Source organism: Choloepus didactylus, chromosome 2 (assembly GCF_015220235.1).
Source record: "Choloepus didactylus isolate mChoDid1 chromosome 2, mChoDid1.pri, whole genome shotgun sequence".
Classification (NCBI taxonomy): Eukaryota; Metazoa; Chordata; class Mammalia; order Pilosa; family Megalonychidae; genus Choloepus; species Choloepus didactylus.
Genome location: NC_051308.1, coordinates 220,671,656 through 220,687,033, shown reverse-complemented (window position 1 = coordinate 220,687,033; position 15,378 = coordinate 220,671,656). Strand labels below are relative to the sequence as shown.

The 15,378-nt window shown below is 55.7% G+C and overlaps 1 protein-coding gene across 9 annotated transcripts in view; it reads left to right on the top strand.

Annotated features, from left to right (window-relative positions):
- The window catches only part of PTPRU (protein tyrosine phosphatase receptor type U), a 99,496-nt gene extending 84,955 nt beyond the window's left edge, over nucleotides 1–14,541 (top strand). For 5 of the 9 annotated variants that reach the window (XM_037827942.1, XM_037827933.1, XM_037827939.1 and 2 more), the window contains 12 exons: nucleotides 2,340–2,376; nucleotides 2,983–3,080; nucleotides 3,169–3,285; nucleotides 4,027–4,181; nucleotides 5,032–5,167; nucleotides 5,776–5,925; nucleotides 7,790–7,963; nucleotides 9,256–9,396; nucleotides 11,542–11,667; nucleotides 11,785–11,942; nucleotides 13,138–13,273; nucleotides 13,535–14,541. In XM_037827942.1, the coding sequence (XP_037683870.1) occupies nucleotides 2,340–2,376; nucleotides 2,983–3,080; nucleotides 3,169–3,285; nucleotides 4,027–4,181; nucleotides 5,032–5,167; nucleotides 5,776–5,925; nucleotides 7,790–7,963; nucleotides 9,256–9,396; nucleotides 11,542–11,667; nucleotides 11,785–11,942; nucleotides 13,138–13,273; nucleotides 13,535–13,597 (1,491 nt within the window). In that variant the 3' untranslated portion in view covers nucleotides 13,598–14,541. The remainder of the gene's footprint in view (nucleotides 1–2,339; nucleotides 2,377–2,982; nucleotides 3,081–3,168; nucleotides 3,286–4,026; nucleotides 4,182–5,031; nucleotides 5,168–5,775; nucleotides 5,926–7,789; nucleotides 7,964–9,255; nucleotides 9,397–11,541; nucleotides 11,668–11,784; nucleotides 11,943–13,137; nucleotides 13,274–13,534) is intronic. The other 4 variants (XM_037827935.1, XM_037827937.1, XM_037827936.1 and 1 more) reach the window with 3 other exon arrangements.
- The last annotated feature ends 837 nt before the right edge of the window (nucleotides 14,542–15,378 follow it).

The following is a 15,378-nucleotide window of genomic DNA, read 5'->3' as shown; positions in this document are numbered from 1 at the left end:
GCCTTCATCTCCACCTAATCAGGAGCTGTGTAAGGACCAGTACCCCCAAATGCTGGTCTCCAAAGAGGGTGTGCTCCAGGCGATCTCTTGTCTTCCTTTAAAATCTGATCATTTTAAACTTTTGAATTTTGGTGTACTCTATGTAATATAGTTGTGCAATAATACACGTATGTAATTAAGTTAAAGGCAGATAGTGAGGGTTGCCTGCTAGAAAACTTTTTTTCAAATAGAGTTGTTTGATAAAATAGGTTGTTATGACTCCTGAACCTACTGTCTTCAAAAAGATCTCCCCCAAATGACAAAAGAGGAGGACACCGCAACACTGCAGAAACATACATAATAGGGCTGGAGTTTAGACTGGCTATTGGGCACATTAGTCCGTTTTAATTGGATTCCGTTCCTCAGCTCTTTACTGACGGGCATTTGAGTGCTCTGTCCCACTGGAGGGACGGAGATGGATGAATCACGTGAGGCCCTGCTCTTGTGGCCCATTGCTAGGCAAACTCATTTTAGGTGGAGTAGCCTTTCCCCAGCTTAACTCCTGCTGGGCATGGGGTAGGGTGGGGAGCGGGCAGCCCCTGGCAGCCCCTTTAATGGGCCCTTCTCCATCTTCCACCTCGCCTTCCCTTCTGGGGCTCATTGCCCCTGCGGCATCATGGAGGACTTGAAGCAGAGACAGTGGATTGAAGCAAGAGCAAGAGGAAATTCTACTAGGCTTGAAGTTCTAGCAGTGAGGGCTGGGTGACTCTGGGAGACTTTTCATTATTACTGTGTTTTGATTATTTTTATGGGAATGGTACGTAGGTACGCAGTAGAACCTGGGAGGTGTAGGTATGGCTGTTATCCTCTTATCACAGAGGAGGAACAGAGCCTTAGGGAGGCCTGGAGCCCGGCTATGTAAAGTGTGTTTCGAGGTCCTACAGCTTCGGCACCATCTGGAGCAGACTGGGAACACACAACCCCTGGGCCGCCCCAGCCCTTCTGAATCTGCCTCTGAACAAGATCCCCAGGGGAGTCTTGTGCACATTTTAATGGCTGAGAAGCACTGCCTTTGTGCTCAGAATCACACAGTGGCAGAGCTATAGCTCGGACCCAGGTTCATTTGACACCAAGATTCAGGTTCTTCACATCCATAGGAAACCATCTCCTGCCCCAGGAATTCATGGCATCCACACTGTTTGGATCTTCAGGGATACTGTTTGACATTTAAAATAGTAGTATGACAATAATGGCTTCTATTGGCCAATTACTGGCTTTGTGCCACATGCAGTGACAAATACCTGACAGATGACTGTGTGCCTATCACAACAACCCTAGCAGGTAAACACTGCAATTATCCTCTTTTTATACATGTGAAAATAAAGGCAGAGAGGAGTGCAGGGATTTGCCAAAGGATGCATAGCTAGCAAGAGGAAGAGCTGGGATTTGAACTCTGGCAGAGTGACGTCAGGGCCCCTTGGGCCTAGGAGGCTCCTGGGGCCAGAGGAGTTGCTGGGAGCTGGGTTGAGGGCATACACTTCAGGCAAGGGGCCAGGCCTGACCGTTTTCCTTCGTCAGCTGTTCTGCCTTGCTCACGCTGACGGCCTGGGTACCTGGTGGGCTCTGTACCCCACAGAGATGAGGCCTTGTGGGCAGCCGTGTCCCTGGGGGAGAGAGTGGAGGCCGGCTGGTTCCTCTCCTCAGCTGGGGGCTCTGGGAACGGAGGATGAAGTAGCTCTAGACCTCTCTTTTGCAGTAGATCATGCAGGTAAAAGTGCTTAGCACAGTACATGACCATAACAGGTTCTCAAAAAATGTTTATTGTTCATTTTGAAGATTAAAAACAAATATATTTTACTTAAGGGCCATGGGTAATCCCTCTCCTCATTTGCTACCAACTTGAAGCCTTTATCTGCTTCCTCACCCCCCAAGCTCTGGGTGACTCTGAGTTAGGCCCGTCCTGCCCGCCACCCCTGCCCCCACCCATGGCAGCTGGAAGAGCTGACAAAACCCAGAGACCTCCTTTCTGGACTTTAAAGACCATGGACTTTATTTGTCCCCAAAACTGCCCGGATGTAAGCTGTGGATAATTGTCCCCAGTTTATAGGTAGGGAAACCCTCTAGGTCCATAGGGGAGTTGAGTCCTCCATAGGGTCCCACAGCAAAGCTGGGGTTAAACCCCAGACACTGGTGTCCCAGCTGCAGGTCCCTCCTTACTTGGGGACTGGGAGGACAGGGTCACCCTGGTTAGGAGATCCTGGGGATGAGGGTGGGACAGTTCGCTGAGGGGAGGGAGGGCAAAGGAGGTCTGAGGGAGGGAGAGGCCCCGGGGTCTTACCTCACCCTCTTCTCCTTTCCAGGGTTACCACAGGTCAAACCACTTCATAGCCACTCAAGGTACCTGGCATCTCTGCTCAAGTGAACCCCCTGCCCCCGTGTGCCCACCAGTGAGCTGCAAGGCCCTTTGCCTGCCTTTCTGCTTTACTCCTGTCTGCCTCCCCATCTGTCTGTCTGTCTGAGCCCCTCTTTGTGTGGTCTCTTGGACTCTGGCCATGCCAGCCTTTGCCCGCTGTTGTGTTCGTGTCTGCCTGATGCAACTGGTCCTTCCATAGCTCTCTGGCCCATCTGTCTGTCTCCATGGGGTGCATGCAGAAAGGGCTGGCCAGGCCCAGTCCCCATGGGTGTGGATTCTGCCTCTTGGTCTGCTGGCTGCCTGGGTACATTGGCTGTGTGTGTTTTCCCCTGGCTGTCCATCTGTCCATCCCTCCTAGAGACTTATGCCATGGACTGATGGTCTGGCCCGCCAGCTCAGCCTCCTGGGTCTGACTCAGGATCACTGGGCTCTCCCTGCCAGACCCTCTCCTGATAGTCCCCACCCCAGGGCCCTATAGGCTGATTTGGCAGTTGGTGGGATGCAGGGGTGGGTGGTGATGCTGGACAGCAGGGTGTGCTGGCCCTGGGCGAAGGCTTTGCCTCAGGGATGAGCACCTGCTGCGCCTCCAGGGCCGAAGCCTGAGATGGTTTATGACTTCTGGCGCATGGTGTGGCAGGAGCACTGTTCCAGCATCGTCATGATCACCAAGCTGGTAGAGGTGGGCAGGGTAAGCAGGGCCACAGGGAGGGGTGGGGGGCTGGGGGGCCAAAGGAGGGTGGTGGAGGGTACACTGAGACCGCCCTGTGGGGACTCAGGTGAAGTGTTCCCGGTACTGGCCAGAAGACTCGGACATGTATGGGGACATCAAGATCTCGCTGGTGAAGACGGAGACTCTAGCTGAATATGTGGTGCGCACCTTTTCTCTGGAGCGGGTGAGTTGCCCATCACCTGTTTCCTCCTGAGGGTCCCTCTGAGCAGACAGTGCAGAGCCCTTCCACTCCCTGCGTCCCCATCTCCCCTGGCCTGGCTGTGCGGAGGGAGCTGGAGGAGTGAGGAGGGCACTTCTGCCCTCCCGAGCAAAGCGGCTCCTTGATAACTTCTGGAAATGGTTATGTCAAGAGGAATCGGGGTGATGAAGGTGATGAGCTTGAGAGCTGGCGGTGTTGTGACTGTGCTGAGCCCGTTACATGTTCTCTTTTAGCTCTGGAAAACTCTGTGGGCTTAGGCGGTTACCATTAGCCCCATTTTCCAGATAAGGAAAGTGGTTGTCTCTCCCATAAGAGGCCCCAGGACAAGTGACTGGCCAGTGAGTTCCTCCTGTTCATGATTGCATTTGATCCACCTCTGTAAAATCCTTTAAACCAAGACCCAGAGAGTCAAAGTGATCTCCCAGGGTCAGTCACACAGCAGTCTGGTGGTGGTGGTGGGTAGTGTCACAGGGTTGATAACATCAGGCAGAGCTGGGTCTAAGTCCTGGGGAATATCTATCCACATGGTTTCCTCTTTGAGCCCCCGTTTTCTCATTTATACAGCAGGACATTAACACCCACCTCGTAAGTTTAACATAGACATTAGTGGCGCTCACGCATGTGAGATGCTCACCACACTGTCTGGCACACAGCGTCTAATAGCTGCTGGCAGTGACTGCCTATGTATCCCGTTGTCTCCCCCAGAGAGGCTACTCTGCCCAGCATGAGGTCCGCCAGTTCCACTTCACGGCATGGCCGGAGCACGGTGTCCCCTACCACGCCACGGGGCTGCTGGCCTTCATCCGGCGCGTGAAGGCCTCCACGCCCCCGGATGCTGGGCCCGTTGTCATCCACTGCAGGTTGGGCTGTGGGGATCCCAAGGAGAAGAGGGGCAAGGGGGAGCCAGGCTGGGAGTGAGGGAGGGGGTCCAAGGTCCCCAAAGGGGACTAGGCCAGGGCTCCTCCTGCTTGGAGACGGAGGAAAAGAGAGAAGAGAGAATGGCACCCAAAGGCCCTTGGAGCTTTGGCTCTGAGGTTGGCACCCTCCTGTCCCCCCACCCCTACCCCTGCCCCAAGACCTGCTCAGCCCTTGGCCCAGATGCCAAGGAGGTGGTGGAGACCCAGAGGGGGTGAGGGGTTGGTGAAGCACCAGGCAGGATCTGGTTCAGTTGGCTTTCACTCAGCAAGGGCTCACTGCATACCTGCTGCCTGTTGGTTTAGCCAGGGGTTGGGAAGGACTTCATTTTCTCCTTGCCAAATCGATCGGGCTTCCCTCATCCCTCGGCCTTCCCTGCAGCCCCTGACCTTCACTTTCTCTTCCTTTCCCAACTCTTGACTTGAATGGCTCCTGTGACCCCTCATGCCCTCCCTCTGCCCTGCGTCCTTCCTGGCTCCACATCTTCCTCTGGCCTCTTCAGTGGGGGCCCAGCTCCTTGTTCTGGCCCTGTCTCTATTCTTCCTCTGACAAGCTTAACATCTAAACCTTGTGACTTCAACAAGTCGTCACAACCCTTGACTTCTCTATCTTGTCCACTATTACTTTCCTAGCAGCCTTCTTTCTGGCTCCTGCTGGAAGGAGTCTTTTTGTGTCCCCTGTCCCCTGGTGTGATGTAGATATGACCAGGTGCCCCCGTCTGCCCCCCTCTTTTCTTCTGGCTCCCAGGCCTCTCCCCCAAGGCTCTGACCTGACCCGGGACCACTCTCTCCCCAGCGCAGGCACTGGCCGCACAGGTTGCTACATCGTCCTGGATGTGATGCTGGACATGGCGGAGTGTGAGGGCGTCGTGGACATTTACAACTGCGTGAAGACCCTCTGCTCCCGGCGTGTCAACATGATCCAGACTGAGGTGCGGGGCCCTGGACCTGGCCCTGCTGCCCCCTCCAGGACTGGGGTCCCTCGTAGAGGAGGCCAAGGCTGGGGGGTTGGGTATGAGAGGGTGTCCTTAGGTCCCTCCCTTCCCTAGGATTTCTCCTTGTTCTTTTTTACCTCAGAACTCAGGCTGCCAACCTCTTACGGTCTCCCGCAAACAGCTCCGCTGTCTTCTATTGGTTGAAGTCAAACAGCAGCGGGTCAGGGCCATGAGTTCTGTAGTCAGGGCATAACTGGGTTTGCATCCTCATTAAGAGTGAGACCTTGGGCTGTCTCCTCACCTCTCAGAGCTTCTCACATCACTATTATAGGGACGAAATGTGATGTATGAGTATAAAGGCATAGCACAATGCCTGTCACATAGACAAATAGTAACTGTTGTTACCATTATCATCATTCTCCCCAGGTCAGGGCTAAACATGTCCCTCAGTGATTGTTTCAAGTAAGGTTGTTCCAATGACTTGGACGTGGTTGAAGTCCACCTTAGAGTACCCCTGCTTCAACCATGAGCTTGCTCCACCCTCATCCCTAACACCGCTGCCCCCACATCTCCACCATGGGTCCTCAGGTTCTCACCCGTTTCAGGAGCAGTACATCTTTATCCATGATGCAATCCTGGAGGCCTGCCTGTGTGGGGAGACCACCATCCCTGTCAGCGAGTTCAAGGCGACCTATAAGGAGATGATCCGCATTGACCCTCAGAGTAATTCCTCCCAGCTGCGGGAAGAGTTCCAGGTGTGGGATGAGTGTGTGTGCACGCGTGCATGCATGTGTGTGTGTATGTGAGTGTTGTGATGTCCTCCTTGCTGTGCGACACTGTGGGCCAAGTAGGAGGGATCACTCTGAGACCCCAGCTAGGGGGATGCAGTTCGGCTGCAAGGAAGGCCTTTGGGACAGTGGAGGAGATGATATATCAAAGCAGGTAAGAGCTCAGATTTGAAGGCAGATAGAGCTGGGTTTAAATCGTAATTGACATAGTTAAGAACTGTGAGTAGCCTTGCCACATCACTTTACCTCTCTAAGCCTCAGTTTTCTTACCAATAAAAGATAGTTAATATTTACTTCACAGGGTTTGTATTCATTAGGATTCTTTTGGCTGAAAGTAACAAAAATATAGCTCAACTGGCCCATGTAACTAAAAGGTCTCAGAGTGGTGCAGCTTCAGTTATGGCTAGATCCAGGGGCTCCAGTGATGCCAGGACCTAGTCTCCATCCAGTGTTAGTTCTGTTCTCCTTCATGTTTAGCTTCATTCTCAAGCCTGCAAACTGGCATCCAACAATGCCAGGCTTACATTATCTCTACTGCCAGGAAATTCAGTGGACAAAGGCACTTTCTGCTCCTGACAGCCTCCCAAAAAGTCTTAGACCAGACTTTCATCTGCCTGTCCCTGAACCAGTCACTGGGACCAGAGAGATAGAACACACTGATGGTTCCCAGCCTTGATCACACACCCAAGGCCTGGTTCTGGGGGGTAGAGATGGCCTTGCCCAGGTTACATGGACTGAGGTGGGTTAATTTTTATCAAGATGAATTGCTGCCCCTTCCAGGGTGATGATACAATCCATTATTGCCAAGGTCACATGCATGCACTTCTTGAGGGATAGTGCCATCGTGGAGGCTCACTGTTGGTCTCTTGCTGGCAGGTTGGAATAGCTTTGGTTCTCCAGACACAAATCTGAGAGCTGTCACTGGGTGGGCAGAGACTCCAGACGTCCTCTCCACTCCAGGGTTCCTGCAAGGGTTCAGCAGGGTGGCACTTGCTGAGTGCCTGACACCCTAGAGCTGGCACAGAGTGTCCTGGCTGTGGTTCCTGGAGAAGGTTGTTGAGCTTTGGGGCTCGATGCAGACTGGGACTCCTTGATAGGGATCCTCAAGAATGAGAGAAAGAAACTTTCCCTCCTGTTGTGACCCCATGAATCTGGGAAGACATGAAGCAGAGAGACATGGGGATGGGGGAGATGACCCCGGAGTCCCTGGCTTGACATAGTACCAAGTGCTCAGGACTTGCATTCCCTTCAGACCAAAGACCCACCACTTCTCCAGGTACCTGGGACCCGCTTTGTGGAAGACGCAGGGTCTCAGCGTTGGCCGGATGGAAGGGCCTGATGAGCCAGCAGTGATCATTGTGCCTTCTGCTCAGTGAGCCCTGGGTGTGCCAACTCAGAGTGTGGTGCTTGGCATTTTCTCACTTTATCCTCCCAACGGCCCTATTATGATCCCATTTTATAGTTGAGGAAACTGAGGCCGACAGTTGTATTAGCTAGCAAGGTCACATGGGCGAGCGAGGAGGCAGCCCAGTTGGGCTCTGTCCGGGCCCTGAGTGGCCTCTTATGCCCAGGAGAAGGTGGTGAGCTCCGGCTGCTTCTTCCCTCACCCCCAGGTGGAGGGGACACCAGGCCGGATGATCTCACAGGGGAGCGGCGGGCCCCGGAAACTTGGAGCTGGGTCCCTGCCTTCCCTTCTCTCTGGACCCCAGTTTTTCCATCCATAAAATGGGGTTAATAAGCCCGCCGGATCTCCTTCCTGAGGCTGTGAGGAGGCCCGGGGAGCACTGGGTGTGACCCCCACCCCTCCCTCACCCCTCCCCGACGCCTGCAGACGCTGAACTCGGTCACGCCCCCGCTGGACGTGGAGGAGTGCAGCATCGCCCTGCTGCCCCGCAACCGGGACAAGAACCGCAGCATGGATGTCCTGCCGCCTGACCGCTGCCTGCCCTTCCTCATCTCAACCGACGGGGACCCCAACAACTACATCAATGCTGCCCTGACTGATGTGAGGGCTCAAGGGGACATGGGCTCCGGGTAACCCCCTACCCAGCAGCCATCTGGGAAGGTCCAGGAGCTGAGGGCTCTGATGTGGGGGAGCCCTCTGCCCTTTTGGGGGGCCAGTTTTGTGGGGTGATTTCCCTACCCCAGTGGTCTTCCATTCAGGGCACTGCTTCTGGACTGAGTGGGGGCCAGGGTCCTAGAGCCCAGGCAGGGCTGTCTCTAGGATCCGGCCCTGGAGAGCCTGGGCTTGGAGGAATGCTTCAGGGGGCTTTGGCTGGGGAAGATTGGAGGGAAGGTGTGGGATTGGGGCTTGAGATCTGATGTCTGGAGCCAGGGGAATTCATCCTGGGGTGAATGAGCCAGAACCTGTGCCAGCTTCTGAAGCCTGAAGGAGGACCAGGGGTTAGGGTCAGGTTGGAAAACGGGGGTTATAGGAAAAGAGCATTGCGGGGAGGTGGGGGGGTACATGGCACAGGGTGGGGCAAGGCAGGGCCCTGGGGGCAGACTGAGGGCTGGAGCACTGATAGGGAGAAGGTCAGGGCTGTGCCCACCCAGCAGGACCGGCCCAGGGAAGGGGGAGCAGAGGCAGTGTCTGCTCTCTGCTTGGAGAGCCTGGGCTGGGGTCTCAGACCCTTGTGTCATGGAGTTGGCAGGGCCATGAGAGATTAATTTATTCAGAAGGATTTATTGAACCCCTACCATGTGCTGGACACAGGTGATACCCAGAAATCTGGACCTTGCACTTGTGGGTGGGGTGGGGCAGTCAATGAAACAAATATATAATGGAATATTATATAGCCACTGTGAAAAAAATGAAAAAAAACCCCCCAAAACAACCAGGCTGAAGAAGTGCTTAACGTGGGTTTTGTGTGTTTGTGTTTATGACTGTTTTCCATGAGGTGTTCAGGGAGGGTTTCCTTGAGGAGACGACGGTTAAGCAAAGACCAGAACCAAGTGGGGGAAAGAGCCATGCATCCAGGGAAGATGTTCCAGGCAGCGGACCTAGCAGATGCAGAGGCCCCGAGGCGGGGCCCAGCAGGGCCGGTGTCTGTCTGCCACTCCCCAGCTCCATTGCCACGCGTTTGAGGATGTTTTACTGTTCAGTTCCTGGGAGCCCCTGGGCTTGGGCACCAGAGACCCCTGTCGACTCAGGCCTCAGTGCACCTGCCAAGCTCTGAAATGTGGCGGTGGAGCTGTCCAGCTCAGGGTGGGCAGGGCAGAGGACAACCTCTGCCAGGGGCTTGCCTGCACCAGGGGCCGTGACCAGGGTCCCGCTGAGTCCTGGTTTCCCTGCAGAGCTACACGCGGAGCGCAGCCTTCATCGTGACTCTGCACCCGCTGCAGAGCACCACGCCCGACTTCTGGCGGCTGGTCTACGACTACGGGTGCACCTCCATCGTCATGCTCAACCAGTTGAACCAGTCCAACTCTGCCTGGGTGAGGGGACCCACCAGCGGGAGGCAGTTTGTTCAAGGGCACTGTCCTAAAAGGCAGGCGTTTGATCCCAGCCCTGCCGTCTATTTGTTGTGTGATCTTAGGCAAGTCCTTTTCCCTCCCAGAAGCTTGGTTTCTTGGTCTGTAAAATGAGGGTATCAAACTAGAGAAAATAGCTGCTCTTCGTTGAGTGCTTGCTGTGTGCCAGGGACTCTGCTTTATAATTACAGTCTTATTTACTACCTTAAATGACCCTGGTATGAAAGCTTCAGGTGAGAAAATCAAGACCCAGAGAGGTGAAGCAACTTCTCCAAGGTCACACAGCTGGGAAGTGGCAGAGCTATGCCCCCTGCCCCCTGCCCCATGCTGCCTCCTTCCAGAGCCTCTGCATTTTTAGTCACTCAACAAAACTGCCCGTAAAGGGTGCCTTGGAGGCACAGTAAAATTCAAGCCTCCTTACTTTCTGGCTGTGTGACCTAGGGTAGGTTAATTTGTCTCTCTGAGCTTCAGTTCCCTTCCTTGTAAAATGAGGACTACTCAGGACCTGATCTCCTGGGGTTCTAGGGAGGCCATGTGAGATGGATGTTAGATGCTTGGCACTGTGCTGTGCCTGGCATGTAGAGGTGCTCAAACGTGGCAGGGAGGAAGATGATGTGATGTGGCTCTGTGACCACAGCCCAGGAGTGGCCCCTCCAGCAGCCCCTGATTTCCTTTTGGGGCTTCCAAGACTGGAGCTCCTGGGAAGTGCAGATGCCCAGCCTTCCGGCCCCACATGGTCACAGCCTCTAGCCCATCTCCGCCTGAGCCTCCTTCTGCCCCAGCCATCATTCCCAGGAGGTCGGGAGAATTTGCTATACAGTGAGCAAGACAGCCTCTTAATGGCCACCTGAGGAAGACTTCATTAACTTTTATGAGTCAGGCACTTGATGGAAATGATCAGGACTGCAGAGTAATGGGCTCCAGTGCCTAGGTGGGGATCTGGAAGGAATCCCAGCTGTGGCAAGGAGAGGGACGCAGAGGGAGGCTTATGTGGACATCATTTACTGATGACCAATCTGCTCATTCACTCAACCCTTCCCATGGGCCCCTCTGTGCCAGGCCCTGCAATGGGCAGTGCGGAGACAGAGGGAGAAGACGGCCCCTCCCAGGATTTTGCGGTCCATGGGAAAGTAGATACAAAAATATTTGGTGATAACACACAGGGCAATGTACTGTCAGAGCTTGCATAGGAGCATGGAGGAACCTGGGCAGGGGTGCAGGGGGATGTAGTGTATCAGGGAGGGCTTCCTGGAGGAAGCAGTATCTGAGCTGAGATGTGGGAATAGTAGAGTAAATTAGATGAAGAGGTGAGGGAAGAGTGATCCAGGGAGAGGAAACAGTACATGCAAAGGAGTTGCCAGGATCCCAGGCAAAAAGAAGGTAGTGTCCTTTCCTTATGGGTTTGTGGTCAGAGACAGAAGCAGATGGAGCACGGCGCCTTTCTGGGAGGGAGGTTGGAGGCATTTTACAGATGGGGAAACCTGGAACCAGAGAAAGGAAGAGCCATGCCCAGGCTCTTGGCAGAGCTGAGGCTGGAAGGTGGGGCTCTGGATGGCCTAGCCTGGTGGACCACCTGTGTATTATGTGTGTGGGGGCTGCGCCTCCTGCATCCTTCTGCTGCCTTGAGTCTTGGGCCTGGCCAGGGGGTTGCACTGAGGATCCTGATGCCCTGGAGGGGCCCTGGGGCAGCAGTCAGGGTGCTGAGCTGTGTTGCAGCATCAGGTCACCCCACTGCTGTGAGCTGGTACTGAAGGGCAGAGGTGGTGAGGGAGAGGGCTGGGGTGGGGTTCTGGATAGGTGGGGTTCATCTGAGGCCTAACTCTGGAGGGGTGGCAGCTGCATTTAGGTGTGTCCATGTGTGCGGTCCATGTGTGTGTGTCTGTGAGCATTGTAAGGTGGAGATCTATAGCCACATGGCAACGGGAATCAGTACACAATGCACTGGGGCAGGTGGGTGCTGTAGACTGAAGGAGAGTCTGCAGTGAGGGGTGGGCTGGGGCAGGGGAACCCCAGGGCAAGTGTGGAGGGCTGGGGCTGGGGGTGGGCGTGGGTGGCCGCTGCCCTAGGCTGGCCCCACTCAGCTCTCCTGTCTTGGCGCCGGTGCTCCAGCCCTGCCTGCAGTACTGGCCAGAGCTGGGCCGGCAGCAGTATGGCCTTATGGAGGTGGAGTTTGTGTCGGGCACAGTGGACGAGGACTTGGTGGCCCGTGTCTTCCGGGTGCAGAACATCTCTCGGGTGAGCGACCAGGGGAGACGACGGTGAGAACCAGGGTGGTGGCTGGGGCAGCCTCTGATGACCCTCCTGAGGTCACTGGGTGCTCATGTCCCCCTGCCTGGCTACTCACGCCCCCAGTTGCAGGAGGGGCACCTGCTGGTGCGCCACTTCCAGTTTCTGCGCTGGTCCGCGTACCGGGACACACCTGACTCCAGGAAAGCCTTCCTGCGCCTGCTGGCCGAGGTGGACAAGTGGCAGGCGGAGAGCGGGGACGGGCGCACCGTCGTGCACTGCCTGTGAGTGCTGGCCCCATGGGGAGCGGGAGGAGGGGTTCGGGAGCCTCGGGTCCAGGGGTAGAGGTCTGATCTGAGAGAGCCCCCAAGGTTGGCACCAAGATCCCTGGGCTCCCAGAGGGCTGTGGCCTGACCTTTCCTGGAGGGACCTTGTCAGCTTCCAGGGTATGGGTTTACCCCAGACAGCTGTCCAGTACCCTTCGTGTGACCTTTGACCTTACCAATTTAATCCTATCTGAATCTTTCACCCCATGAGATAGTAGCACACTTTTTAAGCCAACAGAATTCCAATCTTGGTTCATTTACACATGCCTGCAACTCTTCTTGTATGAATTCATACATTCGTTCATTCATTCACTCATTCCTTCATATCCGTGCCCTAATTGACAAACTCATTTATTCACTCATGTCTGGGTGATTCATGCCTTCTGTCCCCACTCTTCGTGCTTTCCGCTCTGACTGACCCTTCTCAGTGCCAGATTAGGAACCTGACTCAGGGCCCCAGGGCTAGCCGTTCTTGTGGGATGGTCCCCCACGCTGGGGAGTCAGAGGGCAAGGAGGAGGGGAGGGACATCGGAAGGGAGAGGGCTGTGTGGGAGGCTGTGGGGCGGTGTTGCGGGGGTCGTGACTGGTGTTCTCAGTGTTCATTTCCCATCTTGCTGTCGGGCTTTTGCTTGCTGTTCTGCTGCCCTCTGTCGCTGTCTTTATCTCTCAGTGTCTTGCTCTTGGGGTATGTCTGGGCTCCTTTCTCTCAGAATCTGCTCTTTTCTCCTTGCGGATCTGTTTTTCTAGATGACTTAACACTTTGGATGTCAGTCTTAGCCTCACACTCTGGCCGCTGAACATTTGGGTCCTGCCGATCCCTTCTTGGTCCCCCAGACCCGCCTTTCACCTTCCGGGCCCCCTGGCCCCGCCCCTGCTTCCTTCTGGGTTCCGTGGCCCCGCCCCTCCTTCCTTCTGGTTCCCTGGCCCCGCCCCCTCGGGGGGCTCTCTGACCTCGCCCCTCCTCCCTCGTTGCGCCCTGGCCCCGCCCCCACCCTTGGGGCGGCCTGGCCCCGCCCCCTCGGGGGCTCTCTGACCCCGCCCCTCATTTCTCTGGGTTTCCCAGCCCTGCCCTTCACTTTGGGATCTGCTGGTTCCCACTTCTCACCCTTGGCTCTGGGGTCCCATCCCAAACCTTTTCTGTCTCTTCCTTTAGGAATGGGGGTGGCCGCAGCGGCACTTTCTGCGCCTGCGCCACAGTTCTGGAGATGATCCGCTGCCACAGCCTGGTGGACGTTTTCTTTGCTGCCAAAACTCTTCGTAACTACAAGCCCAATATGGTGGAGACCCTGGTGAGGAACCGTCTCCCCAGTCCCAGCCATTCGAACCTCAGGGTCCATGCCCGGCCAGGTCCCTCCACACCCACTCTCCCATATGCAACCCCCACAATTGGGCCTTGGGTTCCAGTCCTGTGGTGTCAGAACTTTCCCCTCATTGTCCCCCTTTCCCCCAGGGAAGTGCCAGGGCTCACACTAGTCTCCTCTGCCCTCACTGTGCCTCCCAGTGCTAAGGAGGAACAGCTCAGGTTTCCCCTGTCCCTCTCCCCTACCCAGGACCAGTACCATTTTTGCTACGATGTGGCCCTGGAGTACCTGGAGGGGCTGGAGTCAAGATAGCATGGGCCCCTGGCCTGGGGCACCCACTGCGCACTCAGGGGCAGACCCACCAGCCGGGACTGGCAAGGAAGACCTGCGCCTCCAGATCTGCTCAGCCCTGGCCCCCGTGGGGGAAAACACTGGCGTGGGCACTGGGCCATCTTGGTGTCCCCACTTCTGCTGTGGGCAGGGCCTTTCACCATTACTGGGGGCAGATAGGGAGCCAAGGAGGAGCTTGAGCCAGGCTGCAGCCCTGTCCCACCTCCACAGGGTTCTGCAGGCCCATGCCAAGAGGATTGGCACTGCCTGGCAGTGCTGACGGACTCAGAACTGCCAGCTTTGGGGGACCCAGGCCCAAGTCCCTTGACTCCATCCCAGTCCCTGGCACAGAAGTGAGGCCCTGCAGAGGGTGTGCCAGGTCAAAGTTTCCCCACAGCTTGGCTCCTTCTGGGCATTGACGGAAGATGAATGGGGGCTTGGCATATAGAATCCCATCTGGCCCAGCCCCCGAGGGTCCTGGGGACGCTGGGCCCTGCCTTTATTTGCCAGTGGGACACATCTGGACTGGTTCTTCCTGGTCCCTCCTCCACCCCACTGCCCCCTGCAGCCCCTGGAATATTTTGCTCACAATCCCTCTCCACTTCTGCTTCTCTGACGTGTGCTCTGAGCTTCCCTGAACCAGGAGCTGCAAATCCCGGTCCTGCCCCATGTGGGGCCTCCCTGCTTGACCGAGTGTCTGCAGAAGGAAGATACCTTAGCCCCCTCTTCCTATAAAGTTCAGCCCTCCCTGGCCTGGCCCTGCTGAGCCAGAGGCAGTGATAGTCTGCAAGGCTGAACAACACCCCGTAGTCAGGCTGCTCACTGGGGAGGGGCGGTACCATAGCAGGGGTGCTCAAAACCCCAGGGTTTGGAGGAAGAAGAGGTGTTTTGGGTGGAGGATCTCTGCTTTTTTGTTTGTTTATTTTGTGGGGTTTTTTTTTTTTTTTTGATGGGTGGGTGGGAAGGTTTCTTTAAAATGGGGCAGACCACACCCCCATTCCGTGCCTCAATTTCCCCATCTATAAACTGTAGATATGACTACTGACCTACCTCGCAGGGGGCTGTGGGGAGGCATGAACTGGTGTTTGTAAAGTGCTTTGTAAATAAACATGCTCTCTGAATGCCACAGAGCGGCTCTGTGTGTGTCTGACCAGCCTCACTGGAGCCCGCCCACCTGCCTCAGCCCTCCAGTAGATGTGAGGCCCCTGGACTGGGGTGTGGACCAGAGCATCACTCAGGGTCCTTCCACCTGCAGAGGCGGTTCTAGGGGAGCCTGGCCGCCGCTGCCCCCACCCAGGCCTTTGAAGCGTTTTCTTAGGTGATGGCTTTATCTCAAGATGCCCCCAGGGCTACAGCTTCCTCTCTCCCCACTGGGGTCCCAGATCATGGTTGAATTCTTCCTGGAGCACTGTCTGAGGCTCAGGCTTTGGTGTCAGGCAGTCTTGGCCCCACTAGCTGCGAGACCCAGGACAAGGCAGCTGCCCTTTGCAGGCTTTGGTTTCTCATTTGTGAAATGGGGATGAACGTGTTAGGATCAGATGAGAGAGACATTTGTGATTGTTAAGTGCCTTGGTGATGCCTGAAGGCCAAAAGGGCTCAGTTTACAAACACCTAGAGGAAATGGGGACAGAGGAGACAGCACTGAGGATGAGAGTCCAGATGCCCATGGCCAGCCTATTCCCAAGGCTTCCTCGTGGGTTCCCAAGGCTTCCTCATGGAGTAGACTGGAAGAAGTGTGGGCTGGGAGTTAGGGACCCAGGTCA